The sequence below is a fragment of the Neofelis nebulosa genome, chromosome 13, assembly GCF_028018385.1.
Source record: "Neofelis nebulosa isolate mNeoNeb1 chromosome 13, mNeoNeb1.pri, whole genome shotgun sequence".
In the NCBI taxonomy this organism is placed as follows: Eukaryota; Metazoa; Chordata; class Mammalia; order Carnivora; family Felidae; genus Neofelis; species Neofelis nebulosa.
This window is the reverse complement of record NC_080794.1, coordinates 35,755,408-35,772,602: the sequence shown is the minus strand read 5'-3', so window position 1 is coordinate 35,772,602 and position 17,195 is coordinate 35,755,408. Positions and strand designations below refer to the sequence as shown.

Here is a 17,195-nt window from a genome sequence, read left to right as displayed (position 1 = left end):
AAATCAGCAGGTTGTATCTTGTGAGCGCCTCCATTTTCCACCTGGTACCACTTGGGGTTTAGCCAGGCCACGGTCCTGGTTGATCGGAACTGCCAGGCCAGGGAGAGACTGTGCCAAGGCCTCAAGGGCTTTGAGAGGTCAGGCGTGCCGCCCACCCTGCAGGCCCACCGGCGCTCAATACGATGAGGAGGCGGCAAGTGGGGAATCTCGGCCAAAGCAAATGCGGTCTGGACACCAGGCCCTGCCTGCCGGCAGACCGGGCAGTGGCATAAGTGGGGGGCTTGGCTCTTAGCTTTCCAGGGCAGGTGCTTGATCTGTCAGTGCCGGCTGCCCTCCGAACTTCCCCTGGGCCCAAGACGCAGCTTGAACCACAAGCAGGGAAGGCTTCTTAGAGTTTCCCCAGGCCTGCCTGCCTGTCTTCGCTCCAGAGAGAAGGGTGATATCACCCCATGGTGATAACAAAAGCAGAAGTCAGGGCAGACTCCTCTTCACCTCCTTCTGCCCCTCTCCTGGTGGGCTGGGGCCCCCTCCAAGGTAAAGAGCCTCTGAATTGGACTCCACTCAACCCTGACCGTGCTCCCGTCGTCCCTCCTCTCCTTTGGCCTCTCAGAGTTTCATAGCAGAAAAGGCACAGGTCCAAAGCCCCACTTACATCGTTGGCATGAACACGTCCCCTCCCCTCTGCACACCTCTGTTTCATCCCTGCTGCACAGTGGGGAGGATGGTTCCACCCTTTGGAGCTGGTGTCAGGGTCCACTGTGGTCACTTCCCACCAGCTGCTTGTCCTGCCATTCAGCCAGCCTGGAGTCCTGGCTGCGTGCTGCCTGCTCAGCCTCCTCCCCTACTCCTTGCCCTCCAGCCTGCTGGGCCTCCTGCACTTACCCAGGGACCAGGACAGAGGAGGCAGGGGACATTGCTAAAAGGTTGGTTAGAGGCTAATTAGTGGGCCACAGCATCCAAGGCAGGGCTCAGCTGGCCAAGAAAGGTTTGCCAAATTCTCAGAGGATTCTGAGAATTGCAGCACTTACCCAGGTCCCCAGGAACCCACCTCGCCTACCCTACCAGACACACACACACCCTGAAGCAGGCTGCTGTGCCATTTCTGGTCCCACTCTTGCTTCCGGGCAGGAAGGGATTTGAGACAGGCATGTAGTAGCTGAGAAGAGGGAATGACCGCTGTGTGCAGGCTTTAAGGCTGGCAGGCCTGGGAGGACCCTTTTCTCCTGAGCTTGGATCTAGGGCTCCAAACCTGTCTGGGGGAAAATGTAGCCAGTCCCCTCCCTGGGCACTGGGTTCGGACTTCTCTTGAGCACAGCTAGCTGAGAGCAGTCGGAGCCTTACCCTGTCCCCTCCCCTCCAAGCACTGTCAGGGGTCATGGAGGAGAATGACTTGCCCTCAAGGTGGCAGCTTGCCTGAGCGCCACCGCAGACTCATGCTGTCTCCCAGAATGCCCTTGTCCAGCGTGACAGTACCAGGCTGTGCCCATGGGCAGCGAGCGGTGGTGCAGGCATCCCTCGAGCTGGCGAACAGCTTGGGGAGGTAATTGTCACACAGTGCAGGGAGTGCTGGCCTCCCGTGGAGCCAGGAGGTGGGACAGGCTGGGAGTAAACAGGCTTTAGCAGCAATTAGTGCAAGTTAGACATGGCCCCCAGATGTGATGGGGGGGAGCTCCTGTTTGCAACCCCTGCTCACGTGTCTGCCCACAGGGAACCAGCAAGTGGAGCTCTGAGCAAAAGACCTCTCACACACTTGGTCTCTGCCCAAATGGAATAGGATTCTCTGTGCCAGACACGGTGGTAAAGCCTTGGTTACTTGAAACCTCCAATTACCCGAGATGCTCTTGGCATTCTGTTGGTGGCACACAGGCGAACAGCAAGAAAAGAGTCATTTGACGTTTGTTTAAAACAAAACACTTGCACGCTCCGCTAGGCAGCCAGCCAGTCTTGTGTCCCTGTCCAGAGTGCTGGAGAGTAGCTCCTGTGCTCCAAACCTCAGAGCTCAGGGAACGAGGCTTGCAGGAGCATAGGCATGAATTTAGGCAGTGGACCTGTTCATTCATTCACCAGTGGTCATTTTTTTGGTTGAACAGCTTGCTGTGTGGCAGGCACTATGCTAGAGACAGATGGGATGGACAAGCCATGTTCCCCGGTCTCCTGGGGCTTGTGGCACGGCCAGTTACACTAGCTGATAACTCACTGACCATTAACTTCACATCTGATCCTCTCTAACGACTTTTTGAGTATGCTCTTGGCTAATCCTCATGACAACCTTATAAGGCAGACAGTTATTCTTCCCAGGTGAGGAAACCAAGGCATAGGGAAGTTAAGTACCTTGGCCATGGTCATGCTGCCTAGGCAGAGAGCCAGGGTTCCAACCCAAGCAGTCTTGCTCCAGAACTTCAGCTGCTCAGGACAGTGCTCAGCATAGGGAGAGATTTTTGCTGCAGGGAGATAGGAAGCCACAACAGAGTTACAGCGGAAGCACGTAACTTTGGTTGGAAGGAAGCTCCCTTGGGGTGCATAGTAGGGTCTAAGATGATGAGGCAGGATTCCCCAGACCATGTAGGCTGTCAGCCCCGCTCCTGAAAGCTCTGCCTCACAGAGCAGAACAGCTGGCAGCATCCCAGGACGGAAGGGCTGTATGCATACTTTCACTGGATTCTCCCGTCAAGCCTCATTCGTAAGTCCAGCAGCACTCGAGCCAGCTGCCCATTCACACCATCTGGGGAGCTTTTAAAAACCCTCATGTCCAGACCACACTCCACGCCGGTTAAAACAGAATCTCTCACGGTGGGCTTGGGCCTTGACGATTTTCTCAAGCTCCCCAGATGGTTCCAGTGTGCAGGCGTGATAGAACCGCTGAGCCAGAACCTTCCATCAGTGCCCACATCCCGTCATGAGGAAGCCGCAACCTCCCTCCTCCTCCCGGTGTCTGTCTCTGTGTGTGTCTGTAGCTGCATCAGGATGAGAAAATCGACAGCCTGGCCCTGACCGCTGGGCTTAGCTGGGAGAGCGGCAGGGGTGAGCTCTGTGGACTTGCATCTTTCCCTTGGGGTTCTCCTTTCACACTGACCCTACTGTCCCCTGGACCCTGAGCATGGGGCCCCACTGCCCCAGTGCCCCTGAACCCTCTCTCCTCCCTGTAGCACAGCACGCATATCTAGCATTTTCGGGGGGAACTCTATCAATAAGCCAAAGGCAACTGAGGACGCACGGATAACAAAACAGTGGGCCCGTTCCCAAGGTACAAGTTTATGCCAGAGAATCCTAGTTGAAATGGGGACTTGGCCTGAGCTCCGGCACCTTTCACTCAGGGGCCTGCGGTCCTGCTGGGGTGGGCTGCTCAACACGGCTCTCCAGCAGGGTGCTGGCGGTGCACGGTCAGATTCAGTGGCCTCACCTTAGTAGCTTGGAATTGGCCACGGTGGGAGTATTTGCACCACAAAAAAAAAAAAAAAAAAAAAAAAAACCACAAAAAAAACAAAAAACAAAAAACAACAGTAAATGCTACAAATCGGATTTTTCCCACCTCAGGGAGTAGATTGTTAAGCATTAGCCAGCACACTGCCGCTGGCTCACATCTCCCGGCTTCCTTGCTATTGTTAGCGTCTTGACCACTCTCTCCCACTACCACCTTCAGCTTGTTTTGTTTTTCTAGAAGCTGGTTTGGTTTCCCTGGGGGTTGGGAGGTGGGGGCGGGGGCTACCTAGCTGCCTCTAACCTGGTGGTTATCTTAGGAGCTTTTCTTCTTTTTCCAATAGTAAGGGAGGTCTTAATTCTCTGACAGTGGTCCTAAATCTGAGCAGAAGGGTTTGTAAAGTTAGCATTAGCAACCTTCGTTTCCAAGCATGGAGGAGAATTTTCAAAGGAGCCATTTTCACATCTGCCCCCACCCCTGGGAGCAGAACCTTTAGGGGAGGTGATTATACTCCTATCTGCATATCCGGTCACCCCTGCCCTGCCTGACGCTTGCCATACACACAGCAGGTTGGACAGTTCTGGTCCCCCACGCCCGTGTTAGATACGGGCACACAGCCAGCTTGAGGGAGGGAGGGAGGGAGAGTCCACAACAGAATTGTCATTCTTTAGGCAGTTGGAAGAAAACTAAAAGAGACCAGCCTGGGGTTGTGGGTGCGGCGGGGGTCATGGCTCTGGAGGCGGGGGGCCTTCCAGTGGCCCACATGAGGGGGGTTGTGGGGGGAGAACAGAGACTTCGGCAGGGAGGAACAGTAGGCACAGTAGAGCAAAGACCGGAAGTCTGACCGGAAAGATAAATGCCAAGCAAGGGCCAGGCAATTTGATTTACTTTTAGCTGTCTCCAGAGCAGCCATTAAGACTGTGTTATTTATTTATGAGAATTGTTATGCTCCGTCTTTGATCGCCTATCAGAGCCGGGCCAAGGAGAGTGCGGGAGGAGAAGCTCGTCAGCCCTCCTTTGCTGGCCAACCTGGGGACGTGGAGGAGGGAATCACAGCAGGGACTTTTCTCCTCCTTTGTTTCTCTTTCTCTGAAGCTTGTTGTGAAGGAGAAAAAAGAGTGTCTAGGTTCATTAATGGATTCTTTCTTTCTTTCTTTCTTTCTTTCTTTCTTTCTTTCTTTCTTTCTTTCTTTCTTTCTTTCTTTCTTTCTCTCTCTCTCTCTCTCTCTCTTTCTTTCTTTCTTTCTTTTTTTTTTTTTTTTGAGTACAGAGGACCTCTCCGTTAGATCCGTTAGAGAGGATCAGATGTGAAGTTAATGGTCATTATTACGTTAGTTTTAGGTGTATGTTATTACAGTGATTAACAAGTCTACATGTTACCCTCTGCTCTGCTCACCACCAGAGAACCTACCGTCTGGCACCACAGTAGTGGATTCTTCTTTTTTTTTTAATGTTTATTTATTTTTGAGAAAGAGACAGCACAAGCAGGGGAGGGGCAGAGAGAGAGGGAGAGACAGAATCCGAAGCAGGCTCCAGGCTCTGATCTGTCAGCACAGAGCCTGATGTGGGGCTCGAGCTCATGAACCTTGAGATCATGACCTGAGGCCAAAGTCAGATGCTTAATCGACTGAGCCAACCTGGGCGCCCCACAGTAGTAGATTCTTAAAACACTCCGTGCTCCCCATCCTCTCCCTGAGGTGCCTACTACATTCTCCACAACTTGGTAACCTTATCCCTCTTGGGGAGTGGGGAGCGCATTATGGTCCCCTCCATAATGGCCCCTGTGAACCCGTGAGGCTGAGGACCATTTTATAGATGAGAGGTTGAGGTTCAGGGAGGTTAAGGGGCCTGCCTGAGGTTGCACAAATTTATTATTTTTTTTAAGTTTATTTATCCTGGGGGGATGCAGAGGGCAGAGAGGGAAAGAATCCCAAGGAAGCTGACAGCCCAGAGACTGACAAGGGGCCCGAACCCACAAACTATGAGATCATGACCTGAACCGAAATTGAGTTGGATGCTAAACCAACTGAGCCACCCAGGCACCCCGAGGTTGGAGCCACCCAGATGCCCCTGAGGTTGCACAATTTTAAATGGCAGGTCCGAGGTTAAGAACTGGGGGTCCCTGCCCTGTCCACTCCCCCAGATGGCCTGTCTTTCAGCAGGGGGCTCAGAACCCCGATCCACACAGTGTTCCCTGAGGGCTGTGGAGCTCAGCTTGCAGGATCACCAGGGGCCTGCACTGTCCTCTGTGCCTCCTGAGGACAGGGGCTGCTTCTGTGTTCTTCCTGTACCCCTCTCCCCGCCTCCCACCCCTGCTAGGATGCTCGGTCCAAGGTTCTGTGGGAAGGGATAGGCTCAGACACTGTCCCCGTCTGGCTCCTTCCAAGCCTTCCGGAGGGACAGACCCAGCCGTGAGTGAGGGATGCACATGTGAATGTGCTTTCTTGTTACGGACGTAATTCCCTGTCTTGCCAGGTTACCATAGTTTGCCTCCTTGTCTCTTGTGGCATTTTGAGTGGGGACTCGAAGCTCTGCCGAGCTTAGCACGACATCCTTGATCTTAGTCGATTAGGTTTCCAGGCACCAAGGGTTGCGTCAAGGCTGAGGAATGGGGACAGGCCCGGCTGCCAGGCGAGCCTGGATTCTCGAGCACGAATGTGGCCACAGTCACCTGGAGAGGCTAAGATGGCTTCCCGGTCGCTGCCGATAGGCCTAAGGTGCCTGGCCTGGGGTGCTGCCCCTGCATCTTGACCCAGCACCTCCGAGGCCATTGTGAGGAGGTGTCCCAAAGGTGCAGACTCCACACTCCTCAGGGTCTTGGAAAATCAGGAATTCTGGCCAGAAGGAGATCATCCAGGTCAGAGGTGGGACAGCCAGCCATGTATAAACTCTCCCGTGTTCTCCAGCCCGCAGCAGGCAACGGGCACCATGCTTAGTTTCTAAGCTGCCAGGGAAGCCAGAGAACTTGTACCCTGGGCCACCAGGATAGGGAGCCCCGGACCCTAATTCCAGAAGGGACCTTAGATGTCATGGGGCCCAGCCCCACCCAAAGCAAGAATCCGAGGCTGCTGGTCCCTGCTGGGTTCTCTCTGTGCTGGGCGGCTCCCTCAATACCTTTTGCCACTTCTCTGGGCCCAGACCCCTTCTCCTCTCAGGGTCCTTTTAGACCGTGGGTGCCACATGTATGAAGAAGACCCCTCCGGAGTGCTTGTGTTTATCATCCTGTCTCTAGCAGGTCCTTCTGGCACAGAACAAGTTTGCCAGTCGGTGGTGCTAATGATTAGCGAAGTAAGGTCAAGCCAACCTCAGGGAAGTAATTTCCTCTAAATACTGCCCACTCTGGGTCCGCTTTTATTGATTACTGCAAGCTGCCACAGACAGAGACAAGAGTCTGGGATGGCTGTCTGCAGCGGGAGGAGGAGGGTCAGACAGGGCCTGGAGGCACCACTGCAGCCCGGTGAGGTGACAGGAAGGTGCAGTGGACTGTGCCCCAGCCACGCTGCACTCCCGGTGTTGAGGCCAGGGTGGGGTCCTCCTTCTCTACCACGGGCCTCCGTGTGGCTTTAGGCCTCACCGTGGAAGCTCATCACCATCACAGCCATGCACCGGGGGCCCTGGGAGAGTCAGAGGAGCGTCGTTCTGGCTTCACAAAAGTACTCTAGGGGCCTCTGAGTGGCTGAGTCCGTTGGTTTCAGCTCAGGTCGTGATCTCGTGGCTCATGAGATCAAGCTCTCCATGGGGGCCCTGTGCTGACGGTGCAGTGCCTGCTTGGGATTCTCTTTCTCCCTCTCTCTCTGCCGCTCCCCTGCTTGCATGTTCTCTCTCTCTCTCTCAAAAGAAATAAATAAAACATTTTTTAAAAATAAGGATTCTGGAACTCCCATCCTACATTCTGCAGTCACAGGCTGAGAGGCGAGGTATCCCCAGAATGCCTTGCGGACTCTGCCTGTTCGTTATCTGTCATACTGCAGGTCGAAAACAACTTGAGTGTCCCTCTCCATACCACGGGCGGCCATGTAGTCATAAAAATGTCGCTGACTGGCAACCTGAAAAGCTGTTTACAATCCGTCATCGAGAAAAGCACGTTATGGCATAGCATCTAGGAGGCCATTTTTGAGCTCCTTACACGCACATGCAAAGCGAAGGTGCCGTAAGGCCACGTACTAACACGCTAAAGGTGATCGGCTCCAGATGGTGGGACGTGGGTGATTTTGGTTTTGCTCATCAGTGTTTTCTCATTTTCTAAATTGGATGGCTGGTGCTAAAGGGCCTGCGACCTGTAACAACCTTGGTCCACAGACGCCTGGTCCTGCCTGGAATATGTGCACAGAATGGGTCAGGCCAGGGGAAGGGCCCCAACGCTTGAATGTACTGCGGTCAGAGTTGCTTAAGCAAGTGGTGGTGACAGTGGAGCCCAGCGCGGTCCCAAGCCTGAAAGAACTTAGGAGCTAGTTTAGGAGGCAGAACATTCATTCATTCATTCATTCACCCAGCACATAGTTGTTGAGCACCCTGTGGGCACTGTGCTAGGTATCGCATTTGCAGGGTGAACAAACATATCCATCGGTCTCAGAACAGGATCCACAGTACGTGTCTGGTGTGAAGTGTTACGGGAGTTTGGTTGTACACCGTAGAGAATGACAGGAGGTAGCCTGAGCTGGAATATGAGGGCCAGCAGGACATCGCCAAATGGTAACGAGAGCATGGCCCACGGGAGAGGGGAGAGTCAAGGCCCTCTTCCTCTCCAGATACGCCGAAGTCCAGAGAATGGCTTCTGTTACCTCCGTGATGCCGATGTGCCTTGGTGGCCTCGGGAAGCGTACTTAACCTCTCCAGGTTTCTGTTTCCCCATCCACAAAATGCAGATCACTTCAGATCCTGCTCCACCCCGCAGCCGTCTCTGTCTCTCCTCAGGATGCTGTGAGCATACATTTTCCTCTTTAAGCCTTATCCGGAAACTTCTAGTTGGCCCCTTGGGCTTGCCGCTTCCTAGCTTGACTGCTCCGGTTCGTCGACTCTGCTGTTTTTGACACGGTCTGCTGGCCCCACTGCGCCTTCCTCCAAGCTGCTTATACGGCTTGAACAGTTGACTCAAGGCAAGGAGCCACGCCTAATCCCGGCTCTGCACCCGAGGGGGCATCACTGTCTGTCAGCAGAGTGGCTTGGAGAGCACCGTGGACTCTGGAGAGGCCGGCCCCGTGGTGGACTTGGAAATGACAGCTGGGAACTCAGGCAGCACTGCTGTCTCTAGGCCAGGAGTTGTGGGGATTTGCTCCAAGGCTGGGCCGCAACTGGTCTTCATGTCATGTCCAGCAGACCTGTGGCAGGGACGTCGTCGGAAGACACCCCCTCCTCTGTCCCGCTCTCATGAGCACCAGTCATTCTTCAGGCCCCTGGCCTCCCAGGCCCAGGGATGGAGTCAAGAGGCCAGAGAGAGAGAAATCCTAGTCCAACCCCCTCTGGAGAAAGTGAGGCAGGACCAGTGGTCCCCAGTGGCAGGTGGGGAGAAGGGGTGACTTAGCAGCTTGGAGCCTCAGTCCCCATCTCTGAAGTGAGGCTGTATTGACAGTCGAGGCTACGTTGCCCTCAGCTCGGGGCCCGGCCCTTAGCGAGTTGCTCAGTGACGCCTGCTTGTCATGATTCCCTTGCAGGGGCTGAAGGGCCGGTGGATGGAGACCAGCTCTGGCCTTGGCCTTACCCCTCAGCGTTGTGGGACGAAACACAGGGATCTGGGGATTTAGGAATTGTCCTGCCTTCACCACTTACTGGGCCCTGTCAAAGAAAAATCAGAGCCGGTCAGTGATGAAAGCAGTAAAAACAGATTTTATTCGGGACTGTTACTCTAGAGAAGAGACTGCAGTGCAGAACCGGCTTGATCCCAAGTGCAGCGTGGACACGTGGGAATTGATAGCCAAGGAGCAGAGGCGGGGCGGGGGGGGGGGGGCAGGATCAGTGGGCGGAAATTACAAAGAGGAGGTTATCAGGGGTGAGTGAGGCTGAACCGACCTCCCAGGATTCTTGCTGCAGTCAGGCCAGGGTGAGCAGACCCCACCTGGGGGGTGGTGGAGGATGACGAATCTGATCAGATACCAAGGCTGGAGGATCCTGGCTAACCCAGTTTATCAGGATTCTAAACTAGACAATGAGAGTCGAGCACAGCAGCACAAAAGTCAGGCTCTTAATTTTAATTGAAGCATTCGGGGAAGCCGAAGTAGAGTCAGAGAATCTGTGTCATCACCAGGAATCTGAGGCTCAGCTTCCTTATCTGCAAAATGGGTTATTGTGAGAAACCAGCCAGCACAGGGCCTCCAATATCAGTTGCCAGAAGCAGCCTCCTTTGCTGAGCCCACTTCCACAAGGTGCTCAGCCTCCCTGAGCCTTGATGTCCTGTGTCACGTGGGGGTTACAATACCCTGGGAAATGACTTTAGCTCTGAAAAGCCCAATGCAAAGGGGTTTTCCGATCTGGGTGAGCGGGGGGCAGAGAGCATGGTGTCCCATGCTGGCTTCTGGAAAAGCCTTGTCTTTGCTTCCTTCTCTACCTGAGGGGCTCTGGGTCCCTCCCACCACCTCCTTCATCGTCCGTGTCCTCTCTTCTATCACGTAGGCTCCTGCCTGTAAGACAGGTAATGACCAGCTCCACCTGCCACCCTGGCGATTCAAGGACAGAGAAAATCCTCTGCCTTCAGGAGTTCAAGGGTTTTCTGTGCTGCCGGGCCTGGCGCACAAGGCCATGGGCTAGGCCCTGTGCTAACAGAGCCGGGCCCTCAGGGCGCTCAGAGCTAGGTCCCTCAAGGTGCCAAGGGAGGGCGAGCTCCTGGGAGGGGATTTGGCTGCCTGTGCCAGCCCTGGGACTCCTGCACGTGCCTCCTCTGGGCTCTGAGCAGGTCTCCGTCTCCACCATCAGCCTGGCCACCCGGTGGCTCGTGACCTGGGTCAAAGTTGCTTCCTCCCACTGTGCCTCAGTTTCCAGCTTCCTCCCGGCTCTGATGGTCTCTCTGCCATCGTCTACAGCCTCTGGCCGGCAACCCATGAAAATGAGTACGGTGAGGGACTTTCAGGTTGGCGCTCTCAGCAGAGGCCACGTCTGGGGCTTCTGACCTTTTCTGAGTGGCAGTGAAGGGCTCGGGGAGCTGTGGCACTTCCGGGGAGGGGGGGACATGTGTGGCTCAGAGCCTCTGCCCTGCCCCTGCTCTTCCATCCAGGTCATCTCCTGGTGGACTCCAGCCCACGGCTGGCTGAGCTCTGGGGCTGGCGCCTTCCCGCTCCGAAGCTGTGGGGCTTGTCCTCAGGGATGGGGGTGTTGCTCGGCTGCTGTGCACAGTGCAGGTGCCAGACCCGTGAAAGGGAGCAAGGGGCCCTACACCAGCCGCTGGGTGGCCGGAGCACTGCGCGGGCGTACCGCATAGTCTCCCCCTTGGTTTCACCGTCTCCCTGCAGTTGACAGGCGAGAAAGCTCGGATTCCGAGATCCTCCCTGGGGCGATGGTCAGTCACTGGAACAGCTAGTCTTATCTTTCTTTCTTTCCTTTTTTTTTTTTTTTTTTAAGTTTATATATTTATTTTGAGAGAAAGAGAGTGCCAGCAGGGGAGGGGCAGAGAGAAGGAGAGACAGAATCCCAAGCAGGCTCCCGGTAATCAGCACAGAGCCCGATTTAGAGTTTGAACTCAAAAATTGTGAGATCATGACCTGAGCTGAAGTCAAGAGTGGGACGCTTAACCAACTGAGCCACCCAGGCGCCCCTAGTTCTCTGTTTCTGATTCCAAAGCTCTGTTTAGCATCTTAAACATCTCCCCCACCCTGCACTGTGACCCAGCACAGAACAAGGAGGCGTGGGAGATTCTGGAATGATTCCGAGAAATCTCCAGGAAACCTTTGCTCTCAGGGCAGGTTAGCAAAGATGCCGTGCCTGCCATGGCGGCCTTACAGGGCTCAGAGATTCTGTGTCCCTGGCTTCCCTCAGAGGGGGAGTCCCTGGGCTCTGGAAAGGAGCTATTCCCGGCTGGGTGTCCCAGAGAGCTCTGAGTGTCCTGGTCAGAAAGCCACACGCTCCTGCTGAGTCCCAGGAAGCCCCGTCGGAGGACTGTTCTCTGTCTCCTCAGGGCACCGTGGACGGTTCTCATGGCTGGTGGGGAGTTGGAGGAATGGATGCCAGGCTGGAGGGCCGGATAGGAGGTGGCCTGAAAAGCATGGACTCGGGCCAGCCAGCCTGGCTTCATATCCCAGCACTTTGCAGCTGCGTGACCATGGCCAGGTTACCTCTCCACGACTTTCCTCAACTATAAAGTGGAGGTAACAGTGGTACTCAGCCATGCGGCTGTTGTGGGGTTTGAGAAACTTAACATGAAGAGCCGAAATCACCAGCACTCAACACGGACGATCGTTAGTTAAGCAAAAAAACTGCTGGGAATACAGGAATCCATATCGATAATAAATAGATAAATGCGGGAGAGGGAAGGCTCTTGCCTCTGGTAAAATGCTGAGGGCCTGCTGGAGTTGGAAAGTCAATTTGCAACCATCATAAAGAACAGATGAGGCAAGAATCAGCAGGTGTTCAGTCTAGAGGCGATGGATTTTAATTTTCATGAGCAGGATATTTGCGTGCTCTTCAACTGTGTCCCCACAGACTTCTTCTACATTGCAAGGGAGGAAAGAAGACAAAACAGTAATTATACAGTGGGGAAATCAAGTAACACCTGGACTCAGTGATGACAGTTAACATCACTTATGAAGGACAGATGGGTGATACCCCAAGACCATGCCACCTCTGCAGTCTTTCAGCTGAGGACCCATAAAGCACCAGATAAACACAAACTGTGGGACTCTTTTTCTTTTTAACAGTTTTTTTTTTTTTTTTAAAAACAGGCTCCACACCCAACGTCAGGCTTGAACTCATGACCCTGAGATCAAGGGTCACATGCTCTACTGACTGAACCAGCCAGGTACCCCAAAATGTGGGACTCTTTATCAAAAAGACAGATGATGGCCGTGATATTCTTCCAAAATGGTGGTGTCATAAAAATGACAAATGAGCCCAAAGAGGACAACTAAATGCAATACCTGACCCTATACTGGACCCTGCACTGGAGGGAGGGAGGGACTGCTACAAAGGACATGGTTAGGTCACCTAAGAAAACTGAAATATGGGCCGTATGTTAGGTAAGTGTTCTCTCAGTAGAAACTCATGAAATTGACAGCTATGTTTGCAACAGAGAATGTCTATTCTTAGGAAATACACAATGAAGTAGGGATAAAGGGCCATGATAGATGTTACCCTCAAGTCAGAAAAAAGGTTGTGTGTGTGTGTGTGTGTGTGTGTGTGTGTGTGTGTGTGTGTGTGTGTAGAGAGAGAGAGAGACAGTGAGCGGGCATATGCACAAATGATAAAGCAAAGAGGGTAAAATGTTAATTGGTGAATCTTGGTGAAAGCTATGTGGTATTCTCCGTACTGTTTTTACCTTTACAACTTTTTATAAGTAAGAAATTATTTCCAGGTAAAAAGAGTAACCTGAGAAAATAATAATTTAAAATGTCCCCAAGTAAAAATATTCTTACACTGAAGGTCTAAAGCTGGACACACACTAGTAGGTTCCACTTGTCTTAAGCTTAGGGATAGGCAAATGAATCAATGGTGAAAAAAGTCAGGGTGGGTTGGGGTCCCTGGGTGGCTCAGTCGGTAGGCGTCTGACTTCGGCTCAGGTCATGATCTTGCGGTTTGTGAGTTCGAGCCCCGCGTCGGGCTCTGGGCTGACAGCTCAGAGTCTAGAGCCTGCTTCGGGTTCTGTGTCTCCCTCTCTCTCTGCTCCTCCCCTACTCACATTCTGTCTCACAAATAAATAAACATTAAAAAAATTTTTTTTAAAAAGTCAGGGTTGGGGGGGCACCTGGGTGGCTCAGTCAGTTAAGCGTCCGACTTCAGCTCAGGTCACGATCTTGCGGTCCATGAGTTCGAGCCCCGCGTCTGGCTCTGGGCTGATGGCTCAGAGCCTGGAGCCTGCTTCCGATTCTGTGTCTCCCTCTCTCTCTGCCCCTCCCCCGTTCATGCTCTGTCTCTGTCTCAAAAATAAATAAACGTTAAAAAAATTTTTTTTAAATAAATAAAAAGTCAGGGTGGGGATAAACTGGAAAGAAACACAAGAGAACCCTATGTGTTATAGCTCGATCTGGATGGAGGTCACAGGAGTGCATACCTGATTGTACGCCTTCCTGTAACTGAGGCGTTTGCTTACATGTATATCAAAAAAAAAAAAATAGTGGTGCTCTGGGGAAAAACATAAATAGACTGAGATCTATAATACAGTACCATTGACCTAAGTTAAAATTATGTGAGGGCTCCTGGGTGGCTCAGTTGATTAAGTGTCCGACTCTTAATCTCAGCTCAGGTCTGGATCTCAGGGTCGTGAATTCAAGCCCCACACTGGAGCCCACCTAAAAAATACCTATATTGCTATATTATAACATGTCAAAGTGGTCTAAAATTAAAACCGAAACAACCACAGGAGCAGAAAACCCTCAATCTGCCCAACGCAAGGCACGCAAAAGAGGTAGGAGTTGATTTTTGTCGTTACTAATGGCCTGGCCCCGTCCTGGCTGGAGTGGGAGGTCACACGGTGTGTGGGCTGCTTGCAGAGTTGGATCAGGGCGGAGGGAATGTTTGCCTCCAGGGCGTCTGGGCCTGCGTGTCATGGCATTGGCTCCTGGTTGGTGGCCGGCTGTGTGCAGCCACTGTTCTGAGTGCCTTGTATTGACTCCTCTGAGCCTTAGGACGACCTTATTGGATGGGTGGTATTATTCCCCCCATTTCACAGGTGAGGAAACTGAGTCACAGAAAGTTGGTTTAATTTGCCCAAGGATACACAGCTAGAAAAGGGCACAGCTGGGATTTGAACCCAGGTGGCTTGGAACATTCTCTAAACTACAACATGCCCTCTCCTAAGTAGACTGTCCCTTACAGTGCTCCAAAGTGGGGAACAGAAACACAGAGTGGTTGTCCCTCACGTCTCCCTGGGCCCCATGGGAGGGCCTGGCTCCCTGGGCTGAGAGGTCCTATAGGCCCTGGTGTTCCAAACTGCCTGCAGAGCTGTGCCCTCAGGATCTGGGCCTGAAAGATGCCATCTAGATGCCACTGACACAACCTCCCAGTCCCCTCACTGTGCCCAGCTCTCACTCTGGCATCCTGGCCCCATTCTTTCGCCCCTCCCTCCCTCCCGCCACAAATACTCCTTCTCCTCATTCAGATCCCACCTACCCTTCACGTCCTGGCTCGATTGCCATCTCTATGCCCAGCCTGGCCCCTTCCTCCCTGGACCCCTGCAGTCTTTTTGAGAACTCGGATTCCAACCTGGGCTCAGCTAGTTATGAGTTTGGGACCTTGGGTTGCCTTGAGCAACTTCCTGAATTTCTCTGGGCCTCAGTTCCTTTTCATAGTAGTATCTGATGTTCATCAAGTACTGGGCGGAGTACATCTACTCTCCCGTTTGTCCTCAAGCCACCCGGCAAGGTATATCCTATAATATTATTAGGATTAGTCATTTGCTCACAGCTGTTAACGTGGCCTGCGGGATGTTGACCTGAAGACTGAGTGATCCTAAAGGTTAGATATGAGACTCTACGGATAGCAAGAGCAAATATAGCTGCTGCCTTGTTCTTTCTTTTTTTTTAATTGAGGTAAATTTCATGTAACATAAAATTAACCATTTTATTTACTGATTTTTTAAAAAAAAATTTTAATGTTTATTTTTGAGAGACAGAGAAAGACCATGAATGGGGGAGGAGCAGAGAGAGAGGGAGACACAGAATCCCAAGCAGGCTCCAGGCTCTGAGCTGTTAGCACGGAGCCCGACGCGGGGCTCGAACCCACGAACCGTGAGGTCATGATCTGAGCCAAAGTCGGATGCTCAACCGACTGAGCCACCCGGGCGCCCCGTATTGATTTATTTTTAAGTAGGCTTCATACCCAGCACAGAGCCCAACGTGGGGCTTGAACTCACAACATGAGATCAAGACCTGAGCTGAGATCAAGAGTCAGACACCTAACCGATGGAGCCACCCAGGCTCCCCGTAAAATGAACCACTTTAAAGTGTCCAGTTCGGTGGTATTCGGTACACTCACGGTGTTCTGCAACCTTCACTTTACCTAGTTCCAAAGTACACTTTCCTCACCCCAAAGGAGGCCCTGCACCCATTCCCCCACTCCCCCGGCAACCATTAGTCTACTCTCCATGGAGTTGCCTGTTCTGGGCCTTTCCTATAAATGGAATCCTACGCTATGTGACCTTTTGTGTCTGGCTTCTTTCATGGAGCGTAATGTTTCTGGGGCTCATCCCAGTCATGGCGTCTGTCAATGCTTCCTTCCTTTTCATGGCTGAATGGTATTCGGCTGTTGGGATTTAACCACATTCAGTGTATCCTCCCTCCTGTCGGTGGGCACTGGCTGCTGTGACTAGTGTCGCCGTGGACATTCGTACACAAGTATTTGGTTGAGTTCCTGTTTTCAGTTCCAGTTCTACCCAGGAGTGGCTTTGCTGGGACACGTGACAATCCTAGCGCTGAACTAGGTTTGGGGGCATGTTTCCCGGAATGTGGTTGTAATGGGGTGATGGGCCCCGAGGGCCCCCCACCCGGGGCTGGGAGCCAGCAGCTAAGCCCAAGCGCGGGGGCTGATGGAGAGCTGGATCGGCGTCTTCCGGTCCCTACCTACCTGGGCCCCCCTGACCTGTCCTCTCTTCTCAACAGACGTACCCGTGGAGAAGCTGGCCGCCATGTCCGCCTTGCGCCGTGTCAATCTCCGCTTCAACCCGCTGAACGCTGAGGTGCGCGCCATCGCTCCGCCACTCATCAAGTTTGACATGCTCGTGTCTCCTGAGGGCGCACGGGCCCCTCCACCTTAGGCCTCCCTCCTCGTGCCCACCCAGCAAGGGACAGAGGCCACCTGGCCTGGCACCCTGAGGGGAGGGAGTCCCACAGACCCATGGGAGGCCGAGCCTGGGGGGCTGGGGGCGGGTGGGCCAAAGAGCACGTGGTGGGAGGGAGTGCAGCCGGCCCCGGATAGATAGCTTAGAGCAGTAGCGGGCCCTGGAATGCCCAGACGGAGGAGGTGAGGTGGGGCTGGAGCCTGGCCGCTCACAGCTTCTGTGCACACTTGGGCAGGACCCCCGCCCTCTCTGAGCCTTGTTACTTGGGGAAACGGGCAGTGGCGGAGAGGGCCTTTGCCTCCTCTGAGCTCCTTGGAGGCTTTTTGGGCAACAGATGCCTTCAAGTTACCTTCAAATCATCGGGCACCTTCTGAGCCCACAGATGGCCGTCGCCGAGCGCTTTCTGGGTCCCTGTGGGTTTGAGACCTTGTTTCTGGCGTTGAGAACCAGCCTCTGCCCTGAGAGGACTAGAAGACAACCTCCCATCCGTTTATCGTTTCCCGAGGACTGACCCACATGAGGCCCCCTCTGGGGCCCTATCCTCAGCCCTGTGGGTCTCTGGATTGGCGGGAGCCTGAACCGGGAGACACGGGAAAGCCGTGGCCAAAATGTGGTCGTGTGCTCTGGCCAGAGCTGAGAACGTGTATATAGGAGCCCAGCGGCCCATCGGGCCAGGAACCAGGAGGAGCAAATCAGGTCTGCTCTGTCCTTCCTCATGATTAAGAAATCAGTGGTGTAGGAAGTTCTGAGGACAGACCAGGTGAGCCTGGCATCACCCCTTGAGCCCCAGGAGAGGTGACTGGAGAGGAACAAAGCCAATTGTGCCTGTGGCTCTGGTACGAGGTAGTTGGCTCTGGCGTCTCA

General features: G+C 53.5%; 1 protein-coding gene across 4 annotated transcripts in view; it reads left to right on the top strand.

The window, feature by feature from the left end:
- The window catches only part of LRRC20 (leucine rich repeat containing 20), an 85,473-nt gene extending 68,278 nt beyond the window's left edge, over window positions 1-17,195 (top strand). For all 4 annotated transcript variants that reach the window (XM_058696584.1, XM_058696585.1, XM_058696583.1 and 1 more), the window contains one exon: window positions 16,153-17,195. In XM_058696584.1, the coding sequence (XP_058552567.1) occupies window positions 16,153-16,307 (155 nt within the window). In that variant the 3' untranslated portion in view covers window positions 16,308-17,195. The remainder of the gene's footprint in view (window positions 1-16,152) is intronic.